General features: G+C 41.3%; 1 protein-coding gene across 1 annotated transcript in view; it reads right to left on the reverse strand.

The window, feature by feature from the left end:
- Positions 1-890: 890 nt before the first annotated feature.
- The window catches only part of IRAG1 (inositol 1,4,5-triphosphate receptor associated 1), a 126433-nt gene continuing 105910 nt past the window's right edge, over positions 891-21413 (reverse strand). The window contains 4 exon segments of the mRNA XM_044258830.1: positions 891-4024; positions 9046-9177; positions 10539-10658; positions 19563-19627. Coding sequence (XP_044114765.1) covers positions 3781-4024; positions 9046-9177; positions 10539-10658; positions 19563-19627 — 561 coding nt within the window. The 3' untranslated portion in view covers positions 891-3780.

Here is a 21413-nt window from a genome sequence, read left to right on the forward strand (position 1 = left end):
AATACAGAAAACAAACGGGGGGTTACTAGAATGGTGGGTAGGGGGATGGGTGAAATAGATCAAGGCGATTAAGAGGGCACTATTTTGATGAGCACTGAGAAATCTATAGAATTATTGAATCAGGGGCATCTGGGCGGTGCAGTGGGTTGACTATCATACTCTTGCTTTTGGCTTAGGTTGTGATCTTAAGATTGTGAGCTCAAGCCCTGAATTGGGCTCTGTGCTCAGTGGGGAGTTTGCTTGAGGTTCTCTCTCCCTCTCCCTTTGCCCCTCCTACTCATGCTCCATCTCTCTCTAAAATTAAAAAGGAAATCATAAAAAAAAGAAAATTGTTGAATCATTATATTGTATACCTGGAAAAAATGTGTAGGCTGAGGAGTTATAGGAAACTAAGATTAGTCAGGGATGAAGGAGAAAGAAAGGAAACAATCCAACCCCCAAGAGGTAGCCTATAGTACAATGACCCAAGGCCTGGGGACTTTGGGCTTGGTTCTGGGAAGCACTAATATCTAAGGGGATCTAATTCAGGTTTAGGGCAAGATTGTGGCTCAGCTACATAAAATGAGAAGGCATTTGGCTACTGCCAGAGGTTTGGAAATGTGCTTTTATTTTCAAACTCAGGTATGTGACACTATATAGTTCAATGCTAACACACCTGTGTGAGGTTTAACAACATTAAGAACTGACAGCCAGTGATATACAAATCCAGCATCTCCCTCTCCATTTACTCTGCCAGCTTATACACATGGGATGATATATATGGATTTTGTGGCAGCCAGAAGGTGAAGGCCCTTTTAGGAGGTGATATCAACAATGACACAAACTACACATCACTGAAACTCAAGATAGGCACCAGAGTCCTAGGGCTAAGCAGAAACGTCAGACCAGAGGCATTTTGAGGGCAACTTTTATTTTAGATCAACATCACTGTTGGAAAGCAGGGCTTATTTCTCTCCATTTCACCAGCCTTGGTAATGTTCCACCTGCTTCTGATCTAACTTTGCTTTTCAGAAAAGAAATGCCAAAGAGTACTTTTTTCAGGAATGCCCTTGGAAATGTGATTTCTCTTACAGTTCTTCTTTTCTTCAACCTCTCTTACTCATAGTGTACTTTGAGTGAGGACCTATGTCTGGAAGTACTCTTGCAGGTTTTTCTGTGGAGAAGCTGGAGGTTCAGGAGCTCACTGTAGCTGCTCTCCTGGCCTTTGTTTTAAATGGTAACAAAGGCGGGAACCCTGTGGCCAAGTGGAGTGTGGGCCAGCTCAGCCTGATCCTTCTTTAAGGAGGCTGAGACTAGACATTACCAGCATAGAGTTTTGCCCCACAGCTATTGTCTCTGGGGCCCCATTTGCATCCTGCCTGTGACTCTGAAGGCCTAAAAGATTTTTCAGTGTGTCCAGTCCCCCTTGGTACAGCAGGGAAAACCATTCTTCCAGGACGCCAAAGTCCCTCTGCCTTGATCTGTACCTCTTTACCTTAATGGCACATTCTTGGTCAACCCTGACTTGGGCTTCTCTCACAGTGGTTTTCTAGCCACTGTAAAGGATGCCCCCCACCCTACCTTAAAACAACACGCTGTTTTACAGAAGGGCTGATCTAGGTGGGTCTTTTTGAAAGGACTGATTGCATCAAGCCCAGTCCTTGAGCTTGGAAATGGTGTTGCCAATTAGGTCTCATTTCTGCTCTTTCATAGTATAGGCTGAAAAATAATAGAGTAAGTCGAGGCTAATAAAGATATTTTTCTTATTGAGATAGCAGCAGTGGTGGTGCTGGGACTGAGAAGTGTGCAAAATGTCAGCTGTCTCTAGGCTACTCTCTACCACCTTAAATTCTCACTTGTTCTTTTGGCCACCATTCAATGACACCCTCCCATGTATCTGCCGCCATGCTAGGTACTTACCCCAGAGAATGGGTAAGATATGGTTCTTGTCTTTGAAGAAAAATAGTAGGGGAGTTACACACACACACAGAGTTATTGTGATATACTGTCACAACTGTCAATAATGAAGATGTTTAAAAAGTGTCAGAAAGTAGGGTGTGGCCCATTATGTGGAGTATGGTGGGGAGTTGGAGAGAGGTAATCAAAGCCTGTATGGAGGGGATAATTTTTGTACTTGGTTCTGAAGAGTTACCAGTAAAAAAGAGGAGAATGGCAGTAGAAATACTGAGTGAGTAGAGGAACAGAACTATGAGAAAATGATTTAGTCTGGGAACCAGAAATAATCTGGAGTGGCTGGAGGGCTACTTGGGGTAAGTGGGACTGAAATGTAAGGTATGCAGTTAGGAGGCCACTGGAAAAGGCAATTTTGTGCAGGTGCCAGTATGCTTGGATTTGAATTCCAGGTCCATAATTTACTAACTGAATGTACTTGGCAAGTTGTGTTTTGGGGCTTCAATTTCCTTATCTGAAAATGGGAGATTAGTACACACCTTATACTTTTTCCTTTTTTTTTTTTTTTTGAGGACTAAATGAATTAATACCTATATAATAACTAGAACAGTGCTTCACTCACAGTAAGTTCTATGTGAGTGTTAGCAACAAAACAACATCAACAACAAAACAAAAACAAGAGCAGAACAACCACAATAAAAACCCACAAGAAACCAATACCCCCCTACCCTACACACACAACAGATGAGGGATGAATGAAAACAATGGCTTTAAAGGTGGAACAAGAAGTCAAATTGGAGATGGGATGTGCTCCTTCAGTTTTATGCTAAACAATTGGGAATGCTCTGAAATATACTTGGGTTGGAAATCCCATTTGAACTAAAGCACTTAGGTGTGGCAGCACATTTGCATGTGGGCACACAGGAGCTGAAAGCATACGGTGTCTCTTCCTTCACTTGAGAGGGTGGGTTAACTGCTCTCAATAGGAGAGGACAAATAGGGAATAGACTGTGTTGTATAACAACTTAGAATTAGCACTTGAAATGGAGACCAGCAAGTTCACTGTTGAAATCATGAGTTTTCAGTGTTTTTCAAACATCTTAAATCCATGTGGAGAGCTCATTGAACAGGTGCCTAGTGACTGCCCCACACCTAGTGAAAATTCTGTGGGTTGGCATTATACAGAACACACACTGAGAGCACATGTTTGGAGGGTTGATGACTTCATGCACATGCATGCTGTGTGTATGTATGTATGTGTTGTGTGTGTATACAGATGCATATATATTAACTCATATCTTCCCATTTCATTTTAAGCACTGGTCTAAATTCAGCCTAAATATTTTTCTGAGAAGACTTTCCTACTTCTGTAAAGAGAAACTCTGGTTCCAAAGGGGGAAGGGGAGGCTGGAGGAGAGTCAGTGAGGATGAAATAGGAAATGGGATGATATTCATGTTGTGACTCCAAATTCTAGGTCTGATCATTAGAGTGAGTGTTAGCCTGTGGACATAATCAATTCTTCTTGATTTCTGACTACTGAGAGGGAAAAAGGGGAGGGAGAGTGAGCTTCTTACTATCTCCTGCAGTGAAGGTGTTTTATTTTCCCCAGTCATCTGAGCTAGGGGCACATGAATTTCCCTTCTGTTCGAGTTCCTTCGTAAAGGTGACTTCATCCACAAGATGCTTTACAAGGGCAGTTTGGTTGATCTTCTGAGAACATCAGTTTTTGTGTATGCACATCTCCCACACGGGTGCTGAGTGTGAAAGAACCCTGCTCATTTCCTGATGGGTTAGTGGCAGCATACCCGCACCTGGCCTGAAACACTATGCTTGGGGAAAGGGTAGTCAGCTGTGTGCTGGAGCAGGGCACCCACTGGGTGTCAGGTTTCCTACTGCTCTGCAGGTTGCTCATGCTGGAGTCCTGAGCTCCACCATGAGTCCCTCTGGGCTGCTGAGCAAGTGGATCTCCCAAGGGGCCCATCAGCCTGCTCCACACAAGAGTTATAGGAACTGTAGAGCCCCAGTACAACAGTCAAGACCAGCATCACTGTGGCCATCATCCAGATGACTTGCCAGTGCTGACACAGTTTGGGATACATGACTTGTAAGAAATGAACCAATTCTTCAAGTTTGCTGTCAAATGAAAAAATAGGAGAAGGGTTTAGTATATTAGGAACATTAAAATTTTTCCCCCGGTGATTTTAATGCTACCAGTCCATAGCCTTGATATTGGGAGCTACTGGGCTAGAACCCTCCTTCTTCTTGTTTGATCATTCATTCAGTCATTCATACATGCCCTCATGTATTCATTAGATGTTCATTGGTACCTGAACTCTCTCTCAATCCCCAGGATACAAGTTTGGCTGACCCACACTCCCATGCATGCAGATGGGACCAGCATCTTTTCTGTACTTAGTGATATTTAGTGATCAGTTCCAAGTTATAATCTGTCCCCTGCCTTCATGTTCTGATGCATATTTTATTGTCTTCAGTTCCATATCTGACTGCGTTCAGAGTAGAAGAACTGTGCTAAACCCCTAGAAGACTCTCCATGTTCAATGGTAAATGAAAAGGAGCCAGATCAACCTCAGGAGCTCACCTCAAACCATCCCAGGGGCAACCAGAGGACTAGTAGCCTCCAGCAACCTCTCAGTGGCTGATGTTTTCTCAACCCCAGTAATCTTCACTCTCTATTTTCCCTTCTTCCTTTTTCTTCCCTCTTCACTCTCCCTTTTTTTCTCTCTCTTCCTTTCCTCTCCCCCGTCACCATTTTTTGGCTGCTTCATTCCCCTTTTCCCTCTTCCTCTCTTCCCAACTGCTTTTCAACTTTCCCCTCTCTCTTTGTGGCCTAGTGAAAAGACATTTGGTCATATGACCTTCTTTGCAGAGTCCATTCTTCTAGCTTTCTAGTGAAATCCTGGACACATTCACTAGGTTGGAATTTTTTCCTATTTCTAATCCCTAATCTATTTCTAATCTATTTTTTAAAATAATATAAAAAGTAAGGATACTGAGGATCACCAAATGAAGGAGGTAAGAAAAATGACAGGAGGGCTTTGTGAAGATCTGGAGGCACACATAAACACTGTAATATGCAGGCCATTTGCTGAGAAGTAGACAGCTCTAATTTAGTTAGTAGAAAAAAGATTCCTTATGACTGTTGGAAAGACTCAACAATACCTTCCTTGGAAAGGGACCAGAGGCTGAGAGTGCCTGCCTCAGATGCTAAGGTACCGATTGGTTTCTCGTTCTCATAGGAACCATCTGATGGTTGTTTCAGGAACAGTTAGGCAAAGCAAAAAAGTGAGCACATTAGTTGAGGTGCAAATTAGTTATTTTCACAACTGTTGGGAAGGGACATCTTGGAAATGGAAGCTTATCTTCTTTCAGCCTTGTTTAGATTCTTTAGTTCTATTTAGATATAATTGGATGCTAAAATGCAGTCTTTCTTTGGGGCTGTGTCTCCATGCTCCAAAATAAGCTTCTAGAGTGGGGAGAATCCCACTGTCATCCCACTCTGAAGTGGGACTTAAGAGCAGGAGGTCAACATCTGGCTCTGTGACTCTTAGCTGGTCCCCCATTTATAGCCTATGAAGGAGTTAGAAATAGAATTAGATTAGAAATAGAATCTCTGTAGAAATCAGCTTTTGATTTTTGACCTTCCATAAGGGAGAATGAGGTGGCTTCTCTCTCACCTAGGGAGGAAGGGCTTCAGAGATGCTGCTTGGAGAGCTTGATATATTGAGGCTTGGAGGACATAGTAGACTGGTGTGTGCCTCACACATGAGCAGTTAGATGAGCAAGAATCTTGCTGACATGCTTGATAGCATCAGAGTGGTGGGACATGATATGGAAAGCTGTCCTTCTACCAATAGTGAGCCAAAGGTGCACATTTCACCTCAACTGGTTATAGTCAGGAGAAGGAGAGCTGACATGGGGTGTCACAGATTCTTCCCAGAAATGCTACTTAGAAGCTGAACAGTGAAGGTATACTTCCAGTTGCCCAAGGAGTGAGAGGGATTTTGAGCGACTAGTTAGGAGACATGCATTTGACCTCATTAAGGGACCAGCAGCTGAGAGGACCTGGGCAATGGTGTGTATGGTGGGAGATGGGAGGAGTGGTTTTCTCTAGAGGTCCCATAAAGCAACACACTAACTAAAGTCAGCAAGTCAACTTCAAACCCCTGCCAAGCCCTACAGATTGCTCATAATACTATTCAGCTAATACCTTCCCGACCCCTTCATCTCAACTCCCTTTCCTAGTGTTGATCCTAGAGAGGTCAGATGCTACACTGGCAAAACTGGAGAAGGTAGAAGTGCAAGTGGGATAGAGGGAAAGAAGCCACACTCCCCAGGCCTACTATAGGCTTCTTTCCTGAAGCAGATGACCTGCAGGACAAAAGAAGGTTAAACTTTAAAAGTTCAGGGTTTTTTTTACTATTTTAGAGAACTGACCATTTTAATTAATGAAATGAGATTATTCTTGGGACTTAAACATGACCAGAGGACTTCTGCTTTCTGAGAGTTACTGGAAAAGTAAAGCAATCTGCCTAATATTGTCTAAACTCCATAGAGCAGAATTGAATGCGCAGAAAGGGCTAAAGTTTTCTGTTGCACTTCGTGAGTCTCTCTTGTTTAATGTATTTCTTAATGTATTACTTAAAACATGTTGGGTTGATTCACCCAAAGTTCATTTTAAAAAATAAGCTGATCCTCCAGAAAGTAATATTTACAAGAGATAACATTATTATACAATTGACCCTTGAACAGCATGAGCTTGAATGTGCAGATCCACTTTAATGTAATTTTTTTCAGAAATTATAATACAGTAGTGTAAATGTATTTTGTCCTCCTTATAATTTTCTTAATAACATTTTCTTTTCTCTAGCTTAATGTATTATAAAAATATAGTATGCAATATATATAACATACAAAATATGTGTAACTGTTTATGTTATTGGTAAGGTTTCAGGTTACCAGTATACAATTAGTAGGTAAGTTTTTGAGGAGTCAAAAGTTATACTTAGATTTCTGACTGTGGTGGGTGGGTGCCCCTAATCCCCACATTGTTCAAGGGTCAACTGTACATTATTATAACAGAGGAGAAATTCAGACAAAAAGACTCTGGTGCTTGATGTGGAATCTCTTAAATAAGGAGTCAGTTGCAGCAATGCCAAAATTTAATGGGGGAAAATCATGTTTGAGTGCAGGTGCCTGCAGGCAACTGTGTGTCTACAGAACGCAGGAATGAATGAGAAGATTGCCTGAAATTAAAGACAACAGGCTCTTAGGACCAACCTGGCTTTGGTGACAGAGGAGGGGACCCTGTCACTGTGAGCGAACAGTTCATATGTTAACAGTGTCACTTGTTATTGAGAAGATGATGCCTCACTACTGGGCCTGAAAAGGGAGAGCTACACCCCTGTAATAAAGGACAAGCACCCTTCTAAGGGCTGTGCTGATGTCTGGTATTCACCACCTGAGGTATAGGCATGTTCTCAAAATCAAAAAGTAAATCTGAGAGGATGCAAAGTTTAGGAGAGAGAATGAGGCTTCTCAGGATCAGCAGGACCAGGAGGATACTTTTGGACAATGGATGTGAAAGGCAGCCATTGTTATGTGCTGCTGACCAGGAGCTGGACAGGGAGCAACCCAGGCATAGCCTTACTTTCCCTGCGGTTTCACAAAATGGGAGGGAGTTGTTGTTAGCAGCTCAAATTTGAGATAGAGTTAGCTAGATAAGGATTCCAGTCTTGTGCTTTATAAACCAGACTGTTTATATTCCATGTACTCTGTTTAGTTCTCTTTTGTTCTTTCTCAGTACGTGGAAGTTTTATAAGTGCTAGTCTGTCTTGGCTATATGAAAAGAAGCCAAAGAAAAAGCTGTTGTCCAGGTCTGGGCTTGACTGCATTAAAGGGGAGGAAGACAGTTTTGGTGACCTCTAAAATATAAGAGCAGAGGACCCCCAAGAGGGAGGGAAGATGTAAGGAGAATAGGATTCAGCTGCTTGGAGTAGCGACTGTACTTTCATTGTTAAAACTTGGGAATTCTTTCACTAGAAGAGGCGGTACATCCTAGCATAGGTTTGCTTTCAACAGTGAAGCATTTTCTCCAGCTCTCCTAGACCACTTTTCCCTTGAACACTAGGGTTGACCCATGTAGGCTGAGACCTCTCTGGCTGAATCTTCCTCCAGCTGGGCTCTACTGGCTTCCTATGTGCTTTGAAGTATATCCATCTCACCTCTAATCTTCATTTTATTACCTTATTCACTGCATGCATGTGATTTTGAGTCTGCTAGCAATGAGGCACAGACACATACCCTGTTTGAAGTTTAACAGATGATTAGAAAATTATTTTGGCTGGGGTCACACTGGGCTTCAAGATAGCCTAGGGACCTAAAAACAAAGACTTTGGTGGTATTCCAAGTTTTTTATAACCACATTTTAAAAAATCAAAATTAAAAACGAGTAAGAGACAATAAGGCAGAATGTATGGAATTGAGGGAATGGTTAAAATCCAAGACACTCATGAGGGTACAGATATGACAAAATGCAGAATGTATACTACCTTTATCTACATGTTATATATTTCCCCCTATTGAGGGAAAAAACACTTGAAATATAAAGTACATTAAAAAAGAAAAGCCCAGATATTTCTAATCCAAGTGAAAATCCAAACATCTGGTCAGCATGGAACCTGTTGGAAATTCTCCTTTGCCAACAAGTTGAATTCTCCCCTACTTTCATATATTCTCTCTGCCCCTGTTCTTGTAATAAACCCCCTCTAGGGCTTTAGACCAGCTCCCTTGACCTTGACTCTTGGCTCTTGGGGATAGCTGGGAAATGAGCTAACTGTGGCTGGGCTAGGGGGTACTCCAGTAAGGGCCCTTGTAGTTTCTCAGTTCCTACGAGCTCTTGATTGCTGTTGACCTCACTCTTGACCACCTCTGACCTCCCAGATCTTGCAAACATCCTCTTGTTAACTATTTTGGCTCCTTCCTCTGCCTCCTCCCTCAACATGAGTGCCCTCCTTAGTTGCTGTTAGCTGTTCGCTTGGGCCCCAGACCCACTGCTGCCCTGGAGTTGGCACCTCTAGGGATGTTGTGCAATTAAATGAATTGTGACCCATTTCAGCAATGGCAAGGGCTCCAACCTGCTTCTTTGGTCCTTTTCCTCTTCCTCAGTTTCTTCTGCCTCTTCAGCTTCTTCAGGGCTTTCACCCTTCTGTTCTTCCTCCTCCTTCAGGTCTTGAAGCTCTTGGGTCTTCTTTAGACCTTCCTGGTATCTGCAGGGCAAAAAGGAACAGTTGAGTCTAAAAAGGCCAGGCACAGAGCATCCTTTCCTGAGTTCTTAGAGGTGGGGACTCGAACACCTCCAATAATTATACACTTCCTGTGGTTCTACACAACAGGAAAAAGCTGGGAGGCTCTACTGAATCCCAAGGTGGCTCATGTCAGTACAATTTCCCCTCACTCCTCAGTCATCCTTCCTGTTTATATGTGAATGTGTGACAAAACTGACAGGGAAAAAATGTGAGTACAGAGTCCTGACTGGGTTCTTATCCTACAAAATGTTCAGCAGAGAGAAAAATCTGCTTTCTGTGTAACCTGGGTGCTTCAGCTTCTCACCTATAAAGTGGAAATGGTGGCATTTTGAAATACCCTATTTCACAGGGTATGTGAATGTTCTGAGGAAGTGCCAGGCATGTAGCTTGACCTAAGAAGGGTGACACCTATCACATTGGCTTGTTGGGAAGTTTTATGGAAGTGGGAGTCACATACTAGGCTTAGAAAAGTACTCAGTAAATGTTTACAAAGCCAATGGAGGTGTTTACTTCTGTGCATGCTTAGTATCAAAGATAGTTGTGGATGAAAAGATAGGCATCCCAAGAGATACCCTTCTGATGTCCTTTGCCCAGGATCAGTACTCTTTCTGCTTGTCCTATAGCTGAATGTTTAAGACAAGCATAGTTTGGCTAGGACAACCTCACCGTAGTATATACGGCTGCTACGCAGAAGCCCACAGGTTCTATAATGGGAAGCTGTGTCTCTCTTAGGAGCTGTGGAGAAAGGAGAAGCTCAGGATGCTATGGCTGGTCAGAAATACTTTTCTACCAGTCTAGGGTTGGGCCCTGCTCAGTACTCTGTCCCCTTAGTGACTGACATTGAGCCAAAGGTGTTATCTAATCTCAATCAAAAAAGGGGACAGTTGGAAGTTGAGGGGGCCTCCAGTTTACAGAAGGAAGGGATGGCAGGGGCAGTTCTAAGGAGCAGGGTTACAGCTACTCCTGGGCATTGTTGATAGCAACATCACTCCTCTGAGCATGTGTCAGTAAGCCTCAGGCACCACCAAGAGGAACCCAACCAGGGGCTTTATTTCCAGACCATTCTGGGCAGTGGCATTCTGTGGCTTTCTGCCTAAAAAGAGGGCAATCTAATTATTGCCCAACCACACCCTCTCACCCTGCTTCCTCTTTTCCTTCCTGTGGAACAGTACTGTTCTTTCTTATGTAGTTCTTTACTGAGGTGAGGCGGTCCTAGGGCCATTGGTTGCTTCCTTAAATCCTCTTAAGAACAGGAAAGGCCCGTGGGAAGGTATCTTCTGAGACCTACCAGGTGACCTCAGGGTGGATGAAGTCTGACTCACCCCTTGTTGTATGCTTCCTCCTCCATCCTGGCCTTGGTCTCCTGGCTAATCTCCTCCAGGCAACTCAAAGTCGGCATGGGAGCAGAGGCTTCACAATCTGGGTCCCCATTTGTCTTTCCACTAGTGAGAAGAGGGAAGTACAGGGTGTCCTTTCAGCCAGATTGGGTGTCTGAAAACTGAACCATGTCTTTGGCCTGATTCCTTTTCGGAAGTGAGGAAACTCATTCTAGGCGGTGTTCATTTCAATCCTTCTACCCTGAGACAAGATTTTTCAAAGGCCCTGGTCCAAGAATCCTCCTCAGACCTCTAAACATCAAATAATATGCTAGCTCTCTTTTTCTTCATGCACCTAAATCCATCTTTATTCTTATTCCAGGAGATTCTATGAGTGGACAGGCAGCTGTTGGGAGCTTCATAGCACTAAGATGAGGAAGATGGAGGTGGGCCAAATGTTCAGTTGGATTCATTCCATTCCAGTAGTCCATCTTTTGCTTCATTCATTTAAGTATCTACTGAGTACTGACTAAGTCACAGGTACCTTATAATGTACTGGGAATACTTTAGATGATGAAAGAAACAGTCTTTGCCAACATGGAGCTTAGCAGGAGAGAATGCTCAAAAAGAGGAAAGAAAATAATAAGTAGTTACAAATTGTGATAACTTTATTGAAAGAGATAAACTCTGTGCAATGTAGAAAGTAACAAGGGGAGAATCTACTTTGATTGAGTGGTTAGAAAAGACCTCTCTGAGGTGGTTTAACTGGAGCAAAGACCTGAAAGATGAAAAGTCAGCCATATCTGTAGTAGAGGGAAGATCATCCTAGGGGGAGGAGGCAGATGTGTGAAGACCCTAAGACACAAAATATGCAGATATATTTGAGGAACTGAAAGAGGCAATGAAGCAGGAGTTAACTTCTGAACAAAGTAAATTTTCAATGCCAGTGAAATATCCAGATGGAGATGTCAAATAGGTAGTTGGATACACCAAAGTGAGTTGGAGAAGAACTCTAGAGGCTAGAGATAACATTTGGCATCATCAGAATATGTATGACATTTAAAGCCAGGGGGATGGATAATGTCTAGAGAGACAGTATGAGGAAATAGGAAAAGAAGACCTAGGACCAAGCCCTGGACATCTCTGCCCTTAGCTCAGGTGAAGAAGAAACCTACAGAGGAGTAGAAGCCAGAAAGGTAGGAGGAAAACCAGGAGAATATGGACTCCTGGAGCCCAATAGAGGAGAGCATGTCAAGGAGGAGTTAACTGTATCACAGTTTCACTTCTGAGAGTCCAAGTCAGATGAGTACAGAGATCTATAGATTATTAGATTTGATAATATGAAAGTCAAGAGGAGCTCTGGTGAAATGGTGGGAGCCAAAGACAGATTAGAATGGACTTAGTAGAGAATGAGAGGCAAGAAAAAGAAGATCTAGACACAGTAATCTGACTAGAAAGGGAAGTAGAAAAGTGTGTTCTGGGATACATAGCTGAAGTGGAGGGATGAATGCACATTTGAATGTGGATAGAAATGATCCAGTAGAGGGGATGAGAGAAAGGGTTGACCAAAGAAATAAATTCTTTGAAAAGGGAAGTAGGGATAGACCCAGAAAGGTGGAGAAATTGGAAGGGGAGGGGAACCATGAGAGACTATGGACTCTGAAAAACAATCTGAGGGTTTTGAAGGGGTGGGGGGTAGGAGATTGTGGTACCAGGTGGTGGGTATTATAGAGGGCACGGATTGCATGGAGCACTGGCTGTGTTGTAAAAATAATGAATACTGTTATGCTGAAAATAAATAAAAAATAAATTAAAAAAGAAAAGAAAGGTGGAGAAACTTCTCAGTGAGAACAAAGTGGGGATGGAGGTGAAGACGGTGGGTAGGAGATCTGGTGAAGGAAGAGGAGGGCTCCTATATAATAGCATAAATTTTCTCTTTAAAATGGAAGACAAGATCATACACTGAGAGTGAGTGGTAGATAAACCTAGGAAGGTTTGAGAAGAGAGGAGAAGGTGTGCATGAGTCATGTGAGAAGCGGGGAATCAAAAATGCTAGAAAATCATAGTAGGATAGCTAGGCATTTCTGGGAGTCCATTTGAAGAATGCAAGCATGAGTTTAAAGGAAGGATCCTGATGGCCATGCCTTCCCTGAAAATCCTGCAGCCCACCTAAGGTGTCTGACATCCCACTGGGAGTCATGCCATGGAAGAGCCCTTGAACAAGGCAAAACAGTGAGAGAAGCTTTTCACCCAGGACTCTGAAAGACTGTAGCTGCTACCCTCTACAACCACTCAGATAGGCTCTATCAGTGAGCCTTATATTTTCTCTTTCTTGGCATCAGCTTCTCATCCCTTAGTTTTTCCTCAGACCTTGTAAAATTTACATTTCATCAGGCTGGAAACCAAAACCCATTGTGAACAAGAAAGATAACACTCTAAAAATATCAGCTATTCATAACATTTCTTCTTTTGCAAATTATATTATCCACTCCCTTCCATGTGACCCTTGCCTAATGTGCAGTTTCCTATTTGTCTAAATGATTGGAACAGAGCAGAAAAACATAGCTACAGCCCAGGATAGGGAAACAATTCTTTAATGAAGTACATTTCTATGTTAGAAATGAAATATTGGTATCAGGCTTTTAGTTTCTTTTATCTATAGCTGATAACCTAAGAGGTTAGTGACAAATAGTATGGAGGACGACAGTGGAGTATAGAGGAAAAGAACCTGCCTGAGGCAAACTAGGGTTCAAATTGCAGCTGCAGAGCATGCAAATTCTTAACCCTTCCTGAACTTTAGATTCCCAACTGTAAAATGAGGGTAATAATATGGACCTGATGATGGTAGTGTAGGAATTAATGAAAAATATAAGTAAATGTTTTGGAATTATAGTACTCAACAAATGATGTTCATCACTATCAGTTATGTTGGGGAGCAATCTGAGGTTCTTCCAAAACTGATCCATAAAAAAAAATTCAAGCTAATAAATTACCAGGTGGTTATTTATATTTTTAAAGGAGAACTTGGTTTATATTATTCTGACACTTTAGAATCAGAAGAACCGGACTTTCACTATCCTCAGGTCACCGCTCTCTAGAGACTAAAACATTTCCCTTGTAGAGCTATTTCAGTGGCCCCTTAACATAAGGATCTTCTGTCCAGGGTCTAACTGTCCCAGGTTGTGTTGATCACCTTGTCCAACTCACTCACCAGTGGGGCTTCAGTTCTTAAAGTGCTTTTACATATATTGCCTCACTTGATCCTCCCAATGATAAGAAGAGCTAATATTTATCTTATGTATCAGACTCTGTGGTAAGATTTCACTTAACACTCATGAATCACCCATGAGATAGGCAATACTATTGTGGTCAAGTTAACCACAAGTCAAGGCCCAGAGAGGTTAAATAACCAGCCCAAGATTACACAATCTATGTGTGATTGAGTTTGGCTTTGACGGTGTGCAGTCTGACACTTGCCCATGCTCTTGACTGCACTAACTGCCACCCAGGCAGGGTGTTATCCCATCTGTGAGACGAGAAACCCAAGCTCAGATTGATTAGGTGACTTGCCTAGGTTCACATTATTGATATGTAGTGGGCCTGGCTGGGATTCTCATGGTCTTCTAAATTCATGTCAAGATGCATTTTTCACATTTCCTTGAGCCCTCCCTTTCAATAGAAGTCTTTTTCTGGGGCTCTGAGTGGCGTGGGGCTCCAGGGTATCTGCTGAGTGAAGCCATTCTGGCCGCTCAGCTGGGCCATGGCTTATGATGCTGTCTTCTTTTAAAGGGTACTTATTTAGAATGTAAGGTAGGCTGAGACAGCCTTTGGTTTAATACTAGAAGTAGGGTGGGGAAGTAGGGGACACACAATCTGTAAAATATTTGCTGTTATCTCCTGATCCCTAGACTGAGCTAATAGTTCCTTATATATAATCTCTAACTACCTGGAAGCTTCTTGTTGTGTATCTTTAAGACTCAGCTCAAATACCTTCTCCTCTGTGGAATATTTGCCAGTGTTCTCCCCATTCCCACATCTTCTGGTTAAAGTTGATCACTCCTACCCATCATGTCCTCATTGCACTCCTCATTTCAGCATAACTCTGAGAGAGGGCATTTTTATGTTTTATATACCTAACCGTCCTTCCATGACTGCGATCATAGGGAGAGACTGCTTGAGTTATGATGATGCTTAGCATAGAGTAAGTGCTTTAAGCGTTTGCTGAGTTGCGCTGACTTTACTATGGCTTATCCAGTCTGCGTATTAATTTTGTGAAGTGGGCAGGTCCTTTCTGTAAATGGCTATTTCCTGAGGACCCAGTGTTTGGGTTGAGCTACAGGAGTCTCTATTCATGGCTATAAACATGGAGCTGAGCACAGCCTGTGCCCACCCTAGAAACTTCTGGGCCAAACACAGATGGATCTTGGCATCTATTCCCAGTTTGAAATCTTGCATGCTTCTTTCTGGGATGATTCATTAAAATGAAGTTCATTGTTTTCTCATGTCCACCAGGTCAAAATTGTTTGTCATTGTGCTTAGTTCTAATTAATGTGAGGGGTCCTTCAGTCAAAATGTATTGTTTAATTGGGAGTTATGTTAGAGTCTATTTTTTCCCATGTGGTAAACAATATTTGAAAGTGACTGCAATTCTTTCTAGTATACAGATCTTACCTTTTTGGGTTCAGTGATGTCTCTAAACCACTCCCATTGCCTTGAACCCCTCGGAGAAGTCCAGTCCAGGGGAACTGAGCTAGAAGACCTTCCTTACTCGTGTTACTCAGTCTCAGATGCCTGGGATACACTGCTAGTTGATGGAGGGCTAATTAATTCTAGAATATCAGCAAAGGGGAGTTATTTGCTATAAATATTTGATGTCATACAAAGCCTTTAAGCAGTTTACCCTGGCTGCTTCAAAAATGTAGGAAAATCGTGGATGGAACTAGAGGGTATTATGCTTAGCAAAATAAGCCAATTGGAGAAATACGATCTCCCTGATATGAGGAAGAGGAGATGCAACATGGGGGGTTTGGAGGGTAGGAAAAGAATTAATGAAACAAGATGGGATCGGGAGGAGGACAAACCATAAGTGACTCTTAATCTCACAAAACAAACTGAGGGTTGCTGGGGGGAGGGGGTTAGGAGAGGGGGGCGCGGTTATGGACATTGGGGAGGGTATGTGCTATGGTGAGTGCTGTGAAGTGTGTAAACCTGGTGATTCACAGATCTGTACCCCTGGGGATAAAAATATATTATATGTTTATAAAGAAAAATTAAAAAGTAGGAAAATGGTTATTTTAGAGATTATAGTGAAAATTTCTCAGTGATATATCATTAAATTGCCCCTTTTAATTATCATTAAATTGCCCCTTTTATGAAACCAATACTGTGCATCATTTACATCCATGGCTTTGCTAATTCCTCAGTGCACTGTTCTGTGTACACATGCTGCTCCCATCCCACACTCTGCTTCATGGCCAACCATAAAGGTCAACAGGTCATTCAAAATAGTTCATAAGACATCTTATAAAAATAGCGCTTAAATGCATCCTCTTGTCTCCAGTCATACTGCACTTCTTTCCTTTCTTCTAGTTGGAGTGTCTGTTAAGAGGTTAAGAGCATAAGTTCTGTTACCCACTACTGTGTAACCTCAGGCAAGTCATTTCTCTGAGTTGCAGTTTCCACATCTATAAAAAAGCGAAGTTAATATTTAATATTAGTAGTTAATATTGATATTAATACCCACCTCTTGGGTATGTTATAAGGATTAAATGAGATCATTAATGTAAAGTAATTAGAACAGGACTTGGTATGAAGAAGCATACTGTAAATAATAGTAAGTATCACTATCATCTTATTATTATTTCTTGACCATTCCATACTTCCTTGCTTCAGAGCCTGGAATGTTGTTAACCTCCAGTTCACCTGGTTAAACTATATAACGTTCAGGTTTCATTTTATTTTTATTTATTTATTTTAAAATATTTTACTTATTTATTTGTTAGAGAAAGAGAGCACAAACAGGGGGAGGAACAGGCAGAGGGAGAAGCAGGCTCCTCACTGAGCCAGGAGACCAATGCAAGACTCGATCTCAGAACCCTGGGATCATGACCTAAGGCAAAATCAGATGCTTAACTGACTGAGTCACCCAGGTGTCTCTCAGGTTTCACTTTAAAAGTAAATTCCTAGAGGAAACATTTTCTGAGGCTCCCCTCCCCCACCTACACCCAGTCTGGGTTAAGGTACTCATTTTCTTCTCTCCTATTGCTTTAGCAACCTATACTTCCTTATGCTATCTATCATCCATCACATTGTATTATAATGGGCTGTTTCCCATCTGCCTTTTCCATTACACTGTGAACTCCTGAGTGTATTCTAGATACCTATACCTTGGTGATTAATTGTTGAAGGAATGAGAGAATAAGTCTATAAATAGCTTTTCCTACTTACGGAACTCATCATGAGCTTTATTCTGTTTTAATCCTTAAGATTAACTTCAAATATTACTCTGCATATTTTCCTATAATTCTAAATATCCCTAAACCTAGACCTAAATATTCCTTGAGTGAAGAACAATTTACTATGAAGTAACCTACAACAGCAACACTCAGAATTCTCTCAAATCACGTTGGGCAATCAGCTCTCAGGTATTTGCTTGAGAACTAGCCACAGGTAATTTGATCTTCTGATCATCTTTCACATGCTTAGCCAGTTCCCTTCCTGCCTAGTTATCATATGCTTAGGGAAATGTGAAATCACTTTAAATCTAGCTAAATATAACAATCTAGAAAGCAATGTATATTAACTTATAATGCATTTTTTTCCTCCTTAACAGTATGGAGAAGGTAGCTAGAATTTATTGTACTTGTATTAAAACAAGATATGAATTTATTTTAATTCACAGATTGTCTCATTGTTAGCCTCTTGGCAATCTATTAATATTTCCAGTTTCATGAATTCAGATGAAAGTCACTTAGGCCTTTCATAAATCCAGGAGGGGGAAGCTACTGTTAGTGTTAGAATCCTCCTCTTTTGAATATGTCCTCCCCCTTTTGTAGCCATTTTTATAGGCTGGGTGCATTCCCAATAGGCAAGTCAGCCACAGCATGGGTAGTATATCATGGTGGTCCCTCTGGGTAGAAAAAAGTGAGCTACAGATACCTTCCTTGAGCTTATTCCTTGACTTGTCTCAATCCTCATTCTGTCCCTGTCTCTCCTGGTTCTAAACTCTTGGAATGGTGATGCCATTATTGATCCTCATTCATTGTCACTTCTGATTTGGGGCCAATGCTTGCTGTCCTTAATTTTGTATCTCACTCTCTCCTACCAAGGATAACTCAGGTTCTTGATAATCTCCACTGCCTGAGAGGGAAGCTCTCAGCTGGCATGAGCAATAGTTCTATAGAGCCCAGACCCAGCTCCATCATGATTAGTCTTTTTCAAAGAGTAAGGACAGAGATCATTGTCCTTGATTGCTTCTGTAGGCCAAGAATAGAGGATGGGGCCTTGTTGAGGGCCTTTTTGAAGATGGGGTTTGTGCATCCAAAGGCAGAATTAGAAGGGAGACTTTTAGCATGCTTTTCACTCAGGGCAACAATTAACCATCACTGGAGAGATTCAGAGATCATGGAGTAGACATTATGGCTCTAAGGACTTGATATGTCTTTGTAATCTTGGTTACTTCCACATGGTTTTTAGTTTGTACCCTTTACAATTTCTTTGTAATGCTTGAAAAAAATAAGGAAACAAAGATAGAAACAAAAATGCCCTACACAACACGAAGGACCTTGAAATTTTCACAGAGTGAGATGTCCAAGTAAGGAGTTCTGGACAAACTTCAAGACTAAAGTGGGTGAGTCAGTGAGCGATAGGTGGGTGGTTGGGTATACTGAGAGGTGAGTTAAACAGGCTGAGTCGGCAGGGGTGCGGATGGAGGCTTGGGAGATTGTCTCTACTGAAAAGGGACCCACATAGAGTTTCCTGGTCAGGTCAAGCAAAACTATTCTAACAACAATGAAAAATGGAGGGCTAAAGCTGTCTTAAGGCAAAGAAGAAGGAAGAATAAAGGTGTATGTTCTACCAAGTGAGAAAAGACACAAGGTGAAAGTTCTGAGAGGTGACAGCTGTGATCCAGATGTTTCCCAGCAAACAAATGAAAAAATCTGAAAAGCAAGTTATAAACTCTTCTGCGTATAAAAACAGCCTGCCTTGCTCTGGCTGAGGATGAAAAGACCTACAAATTGCACAGATGCCTAGAAAAATTAGGCATGGCAGACACTATTTATTGCCTGCTCAATCTCCTGCCTGTTCCCTTACAAGATTATAATTTTGCTCAAGAATTTACTCTTCTTCAGTGTATCACTTTGCTTCATGGGAAGCTGACCATCTTTCCCCATCTCCAGGGTACAGTGTAAGCCCATGATGACAATCCCATTTCCAAAGTCTGTGTTTGATTTAGAAAAGAATTAGGTTCCAAATTTACTAACAAGATAAGGAAGTCTAAAAAAAAGTTTCTGCGTTTGTTCATAAAAAAGAAGCATGGGAAGAGATAGCCCTCTTCTAAATACTTCATGTCTGGATAGAATACTTGAAAATAGTAACCATTTTCCACAAGCTGCTGATAAAGTCAACATACAAAGTGAGCAGAAGCAAGCAAGGAAATCATAGAGGCCAAGCTGGGGCCTTGATATACTATACCTGGGAAAGCCCTACCTCTGAACTTACTATTTAAGCCCCTTCAAGTTGGGGATTTCTTATATCTGTAGCCCAAAGAATCCTAACCAACAGAGAAGGTGTCTCTCCTCTAGGCTCTTCTGAGATTGAGGTACACTTGGACTCAGCTGTAGCATCTTCCTGGTCCAGACAGTAAACTGACTCTGAAATCTTTGTGGGTCTCAGAGTTCCTCTTATTTCCTTCCCTTAGAACTTAATTTGCTTTCCATCACATTTTGGGAGTGAGGATGGGAGGAAAAGTGACTTAGAAATAGTTTTCTCAGAGATCCCCAAAGTTAAGAGGAAGATAAACCAACTTACTTTTCCAAAAGTGCAGGCAGTGCTGAGGTGACCGGTAGGTTGCCTTTCCCATTGGGTGATTCTGACTAGATGAAAAACAGGAGACAGACGATTGAAGATTGGCTAGGAAGGAAGCAGTCAGAGCTGCTATGTGTCTAATGATACGGGGAGGGGACTGCTGCTATCTGAGCTCTTCTCCACCACCATAGTTTCTGATCTGCTTCTGAACCCAGGCGTGGGGCCTTCCCTGTCATCCATTCCTTAGTGCCCCTTGAGGCCCATAAAGCTTGCACCTTTTCCTTCCTCTCTTAAGTTTCCCTGAGTGAAGAATTTGTATTTTGACGCCCTATTCTCGAGTTTTTCCTCAGTCCCAGGTTTACTGACTTGGACTAAATACCAGCAGACCTCCTAGCAAACATAGGCCCATCGCTGCCTTCGAGCTGTAGCTCCAAACACAATCCTCAGGAGAAGCCTGTCATTATTAAAACCCCAAGCCATAAGAAATGTCTTTATAATAGATTATATAAATATAATATGTAATATTATATTTATGAATATAATATATAAGTATAAGAAATAAACAATGAGGTACATTTTTTTTTTTACAACAGATTTGGTTTAGGAAATGGATCTCAATTCTGGCTGTACCTTAGAATCACTTAGAATCACCGATCCAATTCAGAATCTTGGGGTGAAGCCTGAGCAATGTTTTAGAAGTAACTTGTGTGATTTTAATGTATATCCCTGGTTGCCAACTTTTAGTCTAAAGGAATAAACAGTTGACCCTTGAGCAACATGGGTTTGAACTATGTAGGTCTACTTATATACGGATTTTAAATATAGTACAATACTATAAATGTATTTTCTCTTCCTTATGATTTTCTTTTCTTTAGCTTGCTTTATCATAAGAATACAGTATATAATACATGTAACGTGCAAAATATGTATTAATTGACATGTTATTGGTACGTTTTCTGATCATCAGAAGTTTTGGGGGAGTCAAAAGTTATATGCAGATTTTCAACTGCCTGGGGGTGGGTGCCCCTAACCCTTGCATTGTTCAAGGGCCAACTGCATATTTGAAAATAATATTCTTATATGTAGCATAGTATTGGAAATAGATCTATCAAACATACTAGCTAGCCCTTCCTAAGCTCCTTTAAAAAATTTTTTTTAAGTTGGCTTGTTTTAGTGAGTGATTTGGGAATTTAGTGAGTGATTTGAGTGATTTAAGTTGGCTTGATTAGTGAGTAATTTCATAGATGATTGAAAAAGAGGTGAAAGAAGCTATTGCTACCTACTGGAACAACAGAGCTTGAATCTACCTTACCTATTGCTTTCACAATCAGATTGGCTTATAGAGTAGTGCTGCTCCTGGACAGAGAACAGAGAAGTAACTGAAGAAAGGATTAGAAAAGTTTTAAATAATATTAACCAGATCCACAAAAGACTGGGATGTAGAAAATATTCTGCTATTTAGGAACCATGTATGTTTAAAATAATTGAAATGAAAATTTTTTTCTGATTATTGGTGATAGATTATTATACAAATATAAAAATGCATCAGGAAGAAAATAAAAATCACCCATGGCTTTACCATTGCCCAGAGATAACTATTAATAGTTTTACATATATTCTTCCAGAATTTGCTATGTCTACACATAGAAAAAATACTCTTCAAAAAAACCCTACAAAACAATTCTACTGCATATATTGTTTTTAATTCCTTTTTATTAATAATAAATTATGGACATTTTTCATGTTATTTTTAACAACTGCACAGAAAGCCCTTTTTAGGGCTGTCTATATTTAACCAAGCTCTTATTAATGGGCAGTCTAGTAGTTTCATTTCTAAATGCTGCAATGAATTGA

The sequence above is a fragment of the Neovison vison genome, chromosome 7, assembly GCF_020171115.1.
Source record: "Neovison vison isolate M4711 chromosome 7, ASM_NN_V1, whole genome shotgun sequence".
Taxonomy (NCBI): Eukaryota; Metazoa; Chordata; class Mammalia; order Carnivora; family Mustelidae; genus Neogale; species Neogale vison.